Source organism: Zosterops lateralis, assembly GCF_965231275.1.
Source record: "Zosterops lateralis genome assembly, chromosome: 37".
Taxonomy (NCBI): Eukaryota; Metazoa; Chordata; class Aves; order Passeriformes; family Zosteropidae; genus Zosterops; species Zosterops lateralis.
In genome coordinates, this window is record NC_139797.1 from 696,113 (window position 1) to 707,912 (window position 11,800).

Sequence of the window (11,800 nt, forward strand, 5' to 3'; positions counted from 1 at the left end):
CTGGGCGGGAGCGGCCAATGGGAGCGCGAGGGGGGCGGGGCCTCGGCGGGGTGATGTCATCGGGCGGGGGCGGGGGCGGCGGCGCATGCGCGTTGCCATGGAGACGGAGCATCACTCAACCCCGTTGCCATGGAGACGGGACCAGCTGCCCTCCCTGCGGTTACCATGGCAACAGAGCATCATCCAACCCCGTTACCATGGAGACGGAGCATCACTCAACCCGGTTGCCATGGAGACAGAACCCCCGCATCCCTATGTGTGTTACCATGGAAACCGCCCTCATCCACCTGTGTTGCCATGGAGATGTGGCCACGCCCCCTCATAGGTTACCATGGAGATTTAGCTCCACCCCCTCCCAGGTTGCTATGGAGATATGGTAACGTCCCCTCCCACGTTGCCATGGCGACGTGGCCACGCCCCCTCCCAGGTTGCCATGGCGACGTGGCCACGCCCCCTCCCAGGTTGCCATGGCGACGTGGCCACGCCCCCTCCCAGGTTGCCATGGCGACGTGGCCACGCCCCCTCCTGGGTTGCCATGGTGATGGACCATCCAGGTGTGTTGCCATGTAGACTTGGCCACGCCCCCTCCCAGGTTGCTATGGGGATGTGGCCACGCCCCCTCACGGTTGCCATGGTGATGGACCATCCCCCCCCATCCATGTGTGTTGCCATGGAAACGGGATTTCTCCTCCCCCAGTTGCCATGGCAATAGATTGACCACACCCCCAATCCAACCCCGTTGCCATGGAGACAGTATTTCTCCTCCCCCATCCCCGTCTCCATGGAAACCAAGCCCCTCCTCCGTTTCCATGGTTACAACCTCCCCCACCCCAGAAAAGGCACCCGGACCCCTCCCCCGAAGTGACACAGGTGACACTCAGGTGACACTCAGGTGACACTCAGGTGACCCACCTGGGCCACACCTTTAAATAGGAGCCAATAAATACTGTACAGGGGGGGAGGGGCTGTGCCCCATAAATAGCCCAAATATACAGAGGGGGGGGGTCTTTGGGGGGTCCTGGGGGGTCCCTTTGGGGTCCCAGGGGGGTCCTGGGGAGTCCTGGGGGATCCTGGGGGTCCCAGGGGGTCCTGGAGGGATTTTGGGGGGTCCCAGGAGGGTCCTGGAAGGTCCCAGAGAGTCCTGGGGGGTCCTGGGGGTCCCAGGGGGTCCTGGAGGGATTTTGGAGGGTCCCAGAGAGTCCTAGGGGATCCTGGGGGTTCCCAGGGGGTTCCCAGAGGGGTCTTTGGGGGGTCCTTTTGGGGTCCCAGGGGGTTCCTAGGGGTGTCCCAGAGAGTCTTGGGTGATCCTGGGGGTCCCAGGGGGTCCTGGAAGGATTTTGGGGGATCCCAGGAGGGTCCTGGGGGGTCCCAGGAGGGTCCCAGGGCAGTTTGAGGGGTCCTGGGTGGTCCCACAGGGTCCTGAGGGGTCCCATGGGGGTCCCAGAGGGTCCAGGGGGTCCCTGGTGGGTCTCAGAGGGTCCCTGGGGGTCCCTGGGGGGGTCCCAGGGCAGTTTGAGGGGTCCTGGGGGATCCTGGTGGGTCCTGGGGGGTCCTGGGGGGTTCTACCCCCTCGATTCCAGTGACCTGTGGGGTGAAATCGGGGTGGGGTCAGTGGGGTTGGGGGGCTCGGGGGGGTTTGGGGTTGGCTGAGGATTTGGGGATTTGGGGTTTTGAGATTTGGGATTTGGGGATTTTGGGATTTGGGGTTTTGGGGATTTTGGGATTTGGGGTTTTGGGATTTTGGGATTTGGGGATTTTGGGGTTTGGGGCTGTGGCAGTTTTGGGGTGAAATTTGGGGGGTTTGGGATTGTTGGGCCGAAGGGGTTTTGGGATTGTGGGGATTTCGGGGCTCAGGCGTTTGGGGCCGCAGATTCCACGGGGATTTTGGGACACAGGGATTTGGGGACTGAGGGTTTTGGGGTCTCAGGGATTTGGGGACTCAGATTTTGGGGACTCAGAAATTTGGGGACTCAGTGATTTTGGGGACATAGAGATTTGGGGACACGGGGATTTTGGGGACTCGGGGATTTTGGGGACTCAGGGATTTTGGGACACGGGGCTTTGGGGCCACAGGGACATTGGGACTGGGGGTTTTGGGGTCTCAGGGATTTGGGGACTCAGATTTTGGGGACTCAGTGATTTGAGGACACAAAGATTTGGGGACATGGGGATTTGGGGACACAGGGACTTGGGGAACACGATTTGGGGTGCAGTGATTTCAGGACTCAGAGATTTGGGGACACTGAGATTTGGGGACATGGGGATTTTGGGGACTCAGGAATTTGGGGACTCAGATTTTGGGGACACAGAGATTTGGGGCCACAGGGACATTGAGACTGGGGGTTTTGGGGTCTCAGTGATTTGGGGACTCAGATTTTGGGGACTCAGATTTTGGGACACGGGGATTTGGGGCTCAGGGATTTGGGGACTGAGGGATTTAGGACCACAGGGATTTTGGGACACAGGGATTTGGGGCCACAGGGACATTGGGACTGGGGGTTTTGGGGTCTCAGGGATTTGAGGACTCAGATTTTGGGGACTCAGTGATTTAGGGACACAGAGATTTGGGGCTCAGGGATTTGGGGACTGAGGGATTTAGGACCACAGGGATTTTGGGACACGGGGATTTGGGGCCATAGGGATATTGGGACTGGGGGTTTTGGGGTCTCAGGGATTTGAGGACTCAGATTTTGGGGACTCAGTGATTTGAGGACACAAAGATTTGGGGACACAGAGATTTGGGGACACAGGGACTTGGGGAACACGATTTGGGGTGCAGTGATTTCAGGACTCAGAGATTTGGGGACACTGAGATTTGGGAACATGGGGATTTTGGGGACTCAGGAATTTGGGGACTCAGATTTTGGGGACACAGAGATTTGGGGCCACAGGGACATTGGGACTGGGGGTTTTGGGGTCTCAGGGATTTGAGGACTCAGATTTTGGGGACTCAGTGATTTAGGGACACAGAGATTTGGGGCTCAGGGATTTTGGGACACGGGGATTTGGAGCCACAGGGATTTGGGGACATGAGGATTTAGGACCACAGGGATTTAGGACCACAGGGACACTCTCACTGAGGGATTTTTGGGTTTTTTTGTGTCTCTCACGAGTAGCTGTTGTGCTGCCGGCGCCGCGCCGTGCGCAGCTTCTCGAACCGCGCCTCCATCTCCTCCAGCACCCGCGGCGTGTACCGGACCACGAGCTTCACCGAGCCCTGCGCCGCCTTCAGGAGCTCCACAGCCCGCTCGTGCTGCTCCCCCTCCACACTCTGAGCCAAAAAATCCTCAATGGAACCCCAAAACCCCCTGGGCCGCCTTCAGGAGCTCCACCGCGCGCTCGTGCTGCTCTCCTTCCACACTCTGAGCCCAAAAAATCCCAACTGAGACCCCAAAACCCCCTGGGCGGCCTTCAGGAGCTCCACGGCCCCTCGTGCTGCTCCCCCTCCACACTCTGAGCCAAAAAATCCCAACTGAGACCCCAAAACCCCCTGGGCGGCCTTCAGCAGCTCCACCGCGTGCTCGTGCTGCTCTCCTTCCACACTCTGAGCCCAAAAAATCCCAACTGAGACCCCAAAACCCCCTGGGCCGCCTTCAGGAGCTCCACGGCGCGCTCGTGCTGCTCCCCCTCCACACTCTGGGCCAAAAAAACCCTGATAGAACCTCAAAAATACACCCAAACCCCCTGGGCCGCCTTCAGCAGCTCCACGGCCCCTCGTGCTGCTCTCCCTCCACGCTCTGGGCCCCAAAAATCCCAACTGAGACCCCAAAACCCCCTGGGCGGCCTTCAGGAGCTCCACTGCGCGCTCGTGCTGCTCTCCTTCCACACTCTGAGCCCAAAAAATCCTCAATGGAACCCCAAAAATCCAGCCAGAAACCCAAAAACCCCCCTGGGCCGCCTTCAGCAGCTCCAGGGCCCCTCGTGCTGCTCCCCCTCCACACTCTGGGCCAAAAAATCCTCAATGGAACCCCAAAACCCCCTGGGCGGCCTTCAGCAGCTCCAGGGCTGCTCGTGCTGCTCTCCTTCCACGCTCTGAGCCCAAAAAATCCCAACTGAGACCCCAAAACCCCCTGGGCCGCCTTCAGGAGCTCCACGGCGCGCTCGTGCTGCTCCCCCTCCACGCTCTGAGCCAAAAAATCCTCAATGGAACCCCAAAAATCCAGCCAGAAACCCAAAAACCCCCCTGGGCCGCCTTCAGCAGCTCCAGGGCCCCTCGTGCTGCTCTCCTTCCACACTCTGAGCCCCAAAAACCCTCAATGGAACCCCAAAAACCCACCCTGATCCCATAAACCCGATTTGAACCCCAAAAACCCAGACAGAACCTCAAAAAGCCACCCAAAAACTGCCCTGAGCCCAAAATCCCACACGAAACCCAAAAACCCGCCCAGAACCTGCCCTGATCCCACAAACCCAACTGGAACCCCAAAAAACCTGCCCAGAACCTGCCCTGATCCCAAAAAACCCACCCAGAACCCCAAAAATCCACCCAGAACCCCAAAAAACCCCCTGAGCCGCCTTCAGGAGCGCCACGGCCCCTCGTGCTGCTCCCCCTCCACACTCTGAGCCCCAAAAAACCCTGATAGAACCTCAAAAATCCAGCCAGAAACCCAAAAACCCCCCTGGGCGGCCTTCAGGAGCTCCATGGCCCCTCGTGCTGCTCCCCCTCCACGCTCTGAGCCCCAAAAAACATCCATGGGGATCCAAAAATACAACCAGAACCTGCCCTGATCTCAAAAAACGCGTCTGGAGCCCCAAAAATCCAACCAGAACCCCAAAAACCCAACCAGAACCCCAAAAACCCAACCAGAAACTGCCCCGACCCCAAAAACCCACCCAAAACCTGCCCTGACCCCAAAAACCTGCCCAGAACCTGCCCTGATCCCAAAAAACCCAACCAGAACCCTAAAAAACCCCCTGTGCCGCCTTCAGGAGCTCCACGGCCCCTCGTGCTGCTCCCCCTCCACACTCTGAGCCAAAAAATCCCGAATGGAACCCCAAAAATCCAGCCCGAAACTGCCCTGAGTCCAAAATCCCAATCAGAACCCCAAAAAATCCACCCAGAACCTGCCCTGACCCCAAAAACCCACCCAAAATCCCCCAAAATGCACCCGGAACCTGCCCTGACCCCAAAACCCCACTGGAATCCCCAGAACCCAAACAGAACCTGCACCAACCCCAAAAAGCCAACCAGAACCTGCCCTGATCTCATAAACCCGACTGGAACCCCAAAAATCCAACCAGAACCACAAAAAGCTGCCCAAAAACTGCCCCGAGCCCAAAATCCCACACAAAACCCCAAAAACCCAACCCGAAGTGGCTCAAACTCCAAAAACCTGCCTTGAACCTGCCCTGACCCCAAAAACCCACCCAGAGCTGCCCTGATCACCCCAAAAACCACAATTTAACCACCCAAATCCCAATTTAACCACCCCAAACCCCCTCAAACCCCAATTTAACCACCCCAAACCCCAATTTAACCACCCCAAACCCCCTATAATCACCCCAAAAATCACAATTTACCCACTCCAAACCCAACGTAACCACCCCAAACCCCAATTTATCCACTCCAGACCCCAATTTAACTACTCCAAACCCCATTTTAACCCCCCCAAACCCCAATTCATCCACTCCAAACCCCATTAAATCCCAATTTAAGGACCCCAAACCCCGTTTAATCCCAATTTAACTGCCCTAAACCCCTACAAATCCCAATGTAACCACCCCAGACCCCAATTTAACCACCCCAAAATCCAACTTAACCACTCAATCCACAATCTAATCACCCCAAACCCCAATTCATCCACTCCAAACCCTGTTTAATCCCAATTTAACTTCCCAAACCCCCTCAAATCCCAATTTAACCGCCCCAAACCCCCGTAAATCCCAATTTAACTGCCCCAAAGCCCCGTAAATCCCAATTTAACTGCCCCAAACCCCCGTAAACCCCAATTTAACCGCCCCAAACCCCTTCAAACCCCAACTTGACCATCCCAAACACCAATTTATCCACTCCAGACCCAAATCTAACCACCCCAAACTCCAACTTAACCACTCAATCCACAATCTAATCACCCCAAACCCCAATTTAAGGACCCCAAACCCCAATTTAACCACCCCAAATCCCAATTTAACCACCCAAACCCCCTCAAATCCCAATTTAACCACCCCAAATCCCCAAATCTCCCCACGCCGTTGACGCTGAGCAGCTGGTCGCCCCGTTTGAGCCCCCGTGGGGGTCAGTCACCCCCAAAACCCCCCCAAACCTCCCGAAAAACCCAAAAAAACCCCAAAATCTGGGATTTTCCCCCAGTTCTCACCACGCCGTTGACGCTGAGCAGCTGGTCGCCCCGTTTGAGCCCCCCGTGGCGGTCGGCCACGCCGCCGGGGATGACGCGGGAGATGTAGATGGGCGAGTTCTGCTCTTTGCCCCCCATGATGTTGAAACCCAAACCCTCCTCGGTCTTGGGCAGCTCCACCACCCGCGGGTGGGCGTGGCCCTCGCTGGCCGCAAACGCCGCCACCGTGGCCTGGGGACAGTGGGGACATTGAGGGGACACTGGGGGCACTGGGGTCAATGGGGGCACTGGGGACACTGGGGACATTTGGGGTATTGGGGTCATTGGGGACATTGGAGGCATTGGGGTCATTAAGGACATTGGGGTCATTGAGGATAATGGGACATTGGGGACAATGAGGGGATTGGGGACATTGGGGACATTGGGGACATTGGGGACATTGGGGACATTGGGGACATTGGGGATATTGGGAAGATTGGGGACATTGGGGACATTGGGGACAGTGGGCAGCTCCACCACCCGCGGGTGGGCGTGGCCCTCGCTGGCCACAAACGCCGCCACCGTGGCCTGGGGACATTGGGGACATTGAGGGGACAGTGGGGGCACTGGGGACATTGGGGACATTTGGGGACATTGGGAGCATTGGGGACATTGGGGACATTTGGGGTATTGGGGAAGTCGGGGACATTGGGGACATTGAGGGGATGGGGGACAATGGGGACAATGGGGACACTGGGGGACACTGGGGTCATTGGGGACATTGGGAGCATTGGGGACACTGAGGGACATTGGGGGTATCTGGGACATTGGGGACATTGATGGTATTGGGGACACTGGGGAATATTGGGGACATTGAGGCTATTGGGGACATTAAGGTCATTGAGGTTATCTGGGACACTGGGGACATTGGGAACATTGGGGACATTGGGGACATTGATAGTATTGGGGACATTGGGGACACTGGAGTCATTGGGGGTATTGGAGACACTGGGGACATTGGGGTCATTGAGGACATTGGGGATACTGGGGACATTGGGGACATTGGGGACATTGGGGACATTGGGGACATTGGGCAGCTCCACCACCCGCGGGTGGGCGTGGCCCTCGCTGGCCGCAAACGCCGCCACCGTGGCCTGGGGACACACGGGGGACATTGAGGGGACAGTGGGGACATTTGGGGATACTGGGGACATTGGGGACAATGAGGGGATTGGGGACATTGAGGACATTGGGGACATTGGGGACATTTGGGGGTATTGGGGACATTGGGGACAATGGGGACATTGGGGACATTGGGGACATTGGGGACATTGGGGACATTGTGGGACACTGGTGAATATTGGGGACATTGAGAGTGTTGGGGACATTGGGGGGATTGGGGTCATTAAGGGCATTGGGGACATCAGGGACATTGGGGACATTGGGAGCATTGGGGGCATTGGGGTCATTGGGGATAATGGGACATTGGGGACAATGAGGGGATTGGGGACATTGAGGACATTGGGGACGTTGGAGACATTTGGGGGTATTGGGGGCATTGGGGTCAATGGGGACATTGGGGACATTGGGGACATTGAGAGTGTTGGGGACATTGTGGGTATTGGGGTCATTGGGGACAATGGGGGGACTGGGGACATCAGGGACATTTGGGTTATTGGGGACATTGGGGGGTATTGGGGTCATTGAGGACACTGGGGACATTGGGAGCATTGGGGTCACTGGGGGACATTGGGGACATTGTGGGACACTGGTGAATATTGGGGACATTGAGAGTGTTGCGGACATTGGGGGGATTGGGGGTCATTGGGGACATTGGGGACATTGGGGATAATGGGACATTGGGGACAATGAGGGGATTGGGGACATTTGGGACATTGGGGACGTTGGGGGTATTGAGGTCAATGGGGACATTGGGGATGTTGGGGACATTGGGGACATTGGGGACATTGGGGACAGTGGGGACACTGGGGACAGTGGGGGGTATTGGGGTGATTGAGGGTGTCTGGGACATTGGGGGCAACGGGGACATTGAGGGACATTGGGGACATTGGGTGTTTCTGGGATCCCCACAGTTGTTTTTGGGGTCCCCAGAGTTGTTTTTGGGGCTCTAGGAGTAGTTTTGGGGTCCCAGGAGGAAATTTTAGGGTCCCCAGGTTGTTTTTTTGGGGTCCCAGGAGGGGTTTTAGGGACCCCAGGTTGTTTTTGGGAACCCCAGGTTGGTTTTGGGGTCTCCAGGAGGAGTTTTGGGGTCCCTGGGGTGAGTTTTAGGGTCCCCAGGCTGTGTTTGGCGTCCCAGGAGTTGTTTTTGGGGTCCCCAGGAGGGATTTTACGGTCCCTGAGGAGGTTTGGGGTCCCAGAAGGAATTTTAGGGTCCCCAGGTTGTTTTTGGGGCCCCCAGGTTGTTTTTGGGGTCCCCGGGGGTGTTTGGGGTACCTTGGCCGTGGCGTGGGCGCGGATCTCGGGGCTCCCCGCGATGTCCAGGGTGTCGTAGAGCTGCTCATACACCTGGGGGGGGACCCCAAAACCCCAAAGTCACCCCCCTGAACCCCCCAAGGGGCGGCTGGAGGGATTTGGGGGGACCCCGGGGGGAACTGGGGGGGGCCTGGAGGATTTTGGGGTTCCCAGGGGGGGTTTTGGGGTTCCCAGGGTGGGTTTGGGGGTTCCCAGGGTGGTTTTTGGGGTGGTTCTGGGGGGTTTCAGGTGGTTTTAAGGTTCCTGGGGTGGTTTTGGGGGGTTTTGGGATTCCCAGGGTGGTTTTGAGGTTCCTGGGGTGGGGTTTGGGGTGTTTTAGGGGCTTTTGAGGTTCCCAGGGTGGTTTTTGGGGTGGTTTGGGGGGTTTTGAGGAGGTTTTGGGGGGTTTTTGGGGTGTTTTTGGGGGGATTTGGGGGGGATTTTGGGGTTCCCAGGGTAGTTTTTGGGGTGGTTTTGGGGGTTTTTGGGGTGGTTTGGGGGGTTTTGAGGAGGTTTTGAGGAGGTTTGGGGGGTTTTGAGGAGGTTTTGGGGGGTTTTGGGGTGGTTTTGGGGAGGTTTTGGGGTGGTTTTGAGGAGGTTTTGGGGTGTTTTTGGGGGGTTTTGAGGAGGTTTTGGAGGGTTTTGAGGAGGTTTTGGGGGTTTTTGGGGTGGTTTTGGGGATTTTGAGGAGGTGTTGGGGGTTTTGAGGAGGTTTGGGGGGTTTTGAGGAGGTTTTGAGGAGGTTTTGGGGGGTTGGGGGTGATTTTGGGCTGGTTTTGGGGTGTTTTCAGCAGGTTTTGGGGTGTTTTCGGGGTGTTTCGGGGTGACCTCGCGGATGGCGGAGCAGAACTTGCTCTGCAGGACCCTCTGCAGCGCCTGCAGCTTCTGGGGGGGCAACTCCCCACTGCGCTGGAGCCTCTCCAGCAGCTCCACGGCCCGGGACACGTCTGGGGACCCCAAAACACCCAAAAATCACCCCAAAATCGGCCCCAGAAACACCCCAAAATCACCCCCCAAGGTACTTTAAAATCAAACCCAGAAATGCACAAAAATCACCCCAAAATTACCCCAAAATCAGCCCCAGAGTCACCCCAAAATCATCCCCCAGAGCATCTCAAAATAATCCCCAAAACACCCCAAAATCACCCCAAAATCAGCCCCAAGACACCCCAAAAACACCCCAAAATCACCCCCCAAGGTACTTTAAAATCAAACCCAGAAATGCACAAAAATCACCCCAAAACACCCCAAAATCAGCCCAAAACCACCCAAAAATCAGCCCCAAAACACCTTAAAATCAAACCCAAAAATGCACAAAAATCAGCCTAAAATTACCCCAAAATCAGCCCCAGAGTCACCCCAAAATCACACCCCAGGGCACCTTAAAACAACCCAAAAAAAGCTCAAAAATTACCCCAAAACACCCCAAAATTTGCCCTGGATCCCTCCTTATCCCCCCCCCATGAACCCCCAGCCCTTCCTCGTCCCCAAATTCCCCCAGGACCCCCAAAACCCCTCCCAGGGTCCCCTAAATCCCCCCCAGGACCCCCCAATCCTCCCCAAGACCCCCCAAAACCCCCCTGGGACCCTCCAAATTCCCCTCAGGACCCCCCAAAACCCCCCTGGGACCCTCCAACCCTCCCCAAGACCCCCCAAAACCCCCAGGACCCCCCAAAATCCCCTCAGGACCCTCCAAAACCCCCCTGGGACCCCCCAAATTCCCCTCAGGACCCTCCAAAACCCCAAAATCCCCCCCAAATCCCCCCTAAGACGCTCCAAAACCCCCTCAGAACCCCCTAAAACCCCCCTGGGAACCCCCAACCCTCCCCAAGACCCCCCAAAACCCCAAAATCCCCCCCAAATTCCCCTCAGGACCCTCCAAAACATCCCTGGGACCCCCCAAATTCCCCTCAGGACCCTCCAAAACCCCAAAATCCCCCCCAAATCCCCCCTAAGACGCTCCAAAACCCCCTCAGAACCCCCTAAAACCCCCCTGGGACCCCCCAACCCTCCCCAAGATCCCCCAAAACCCCAAAATCCCCCTCAAATCCCCCCCAAGACCCCCAAATCCCCCCCGCCCCCCCAATTCCTCCCTCCACGCCCCCATTTCACCCCCCCACCCCCCCCTTTATCGCCCCCTCCCCCACCCCCGACCCTCCCCACCCCTCCCCCCACCCTCCTGACCCCCCCGGACCCCCCAAAAACCCCAAAATCCCCCCAAAAAAACCCCCAAAATCGCCCCCCGTACCCCGCTCCAGCCCCAGCGCGTCCCCGCTCAGCGCTGCCATCTTTGACAGGCCACGCCCACTCTGTGGCCACGCCCCCTCCTTGCCCAAACAACGCCCCCTCTCACTTAAGCCACGCCCCCTCCTTACCTAAGCCACGCCCACCGCCGTTTCAGGTCACGTCGCCTTATCGTGGCCACGCCCACATCATTATATGGTCACACAAGCCACGCCCCCTCTGTTGAGTTGGCCACGCCCCTTCGCGCCAGGCCGATGGCGCCCTCCGCGCATGCGCAGAACGCGCCAGACCCTGAATTTGGGGAGGGGTCCCAAATTCCTCCCCCCCCAAAAAAAATCCTTCGAAAAAATAATAAAAAAAGCAAAAAGAAGCCCCCAAAAAATAAAAAATAAAAAAGGGAAAACCCCCCAAAAAATCCTCGCCCCCCCAAAAAAATACAAATCAAAAAAACTCCCCAAAAATAATAAAATTAAAGCAAAAAAAAAAAAAAAACTAAATTCCTTTAAAAAAAAATCCCCTCCCCCAAAAATAGAAATCCACAAAATACCCCAAAAAATCAAAACCAAAAAAACCCCAAAAATAATTAAAAAATACCCCAAAACCCCCCAAAAAACCACCCCAGAAAAAAATCCCAAAAATAATAAAAAAAACCCCAAAAAACACCAAAAACCCACCAAAAGTAATTAAAAAAAAATTACAACACACCCCCAAAAAAGTCCAAAAAACTCCCCAAAAATAATAATAAACATCCCCAAAATAATTTTTTAAAAAAATTTTAAAATCCCTATATATTTTTAAAAAAAAATAAT

General features: G+C 56.3%; 1 protein-coding gene across 2 annotated transcripts; it reads right to left on the bottom strand.

Moving 5' to 3' along the window:
- Positions 1 to 1,382: 1,382 nt before the first annotated feature.
- Positions 1,383 to 11,077, bottom strand: LIN7B (lin-7 homolog B, crumbs cell polarity complex component; the record flags this gene model as incomplete). 2 transcript variants are annotated; one of them, XM_083882071.1, is made up of 6 exons in its annotated part: positions 10,996 to 11,077; positions 9,576 to 9,694; positions 8,730 to 8,801; positions 6,318 to 6,527; positions 3,111 to 3,271; positions 1,383 to 1,584 (listed from the first exon to the last, which is right to left on the bottom strand). In XM_083882071.1, the coding sequence occupies exons 1-6, from the start codon at positions 11,033 to 11,035 to the stop codon at positions 1,563 to 1,565; spliced, it is 624 nt and encodes a 207-aa protein (XP_083738197.1). In that variant the 5' UTR covers positions 11,036 to 11,077. The 2 variants fall into 2 exon arrangements, with proteins under 2 accessions (XP_083738197.1, XP_083738198.1); XM_083882072.1 differs by lacking the exons at positions 1,383 to 1,584; positions 6,318 to 6,527 and having other exon boundaries at positions 3,107 to 3,271.
- Positions 11,078 to 11,800: the final 723 nt, after the last annotated feature.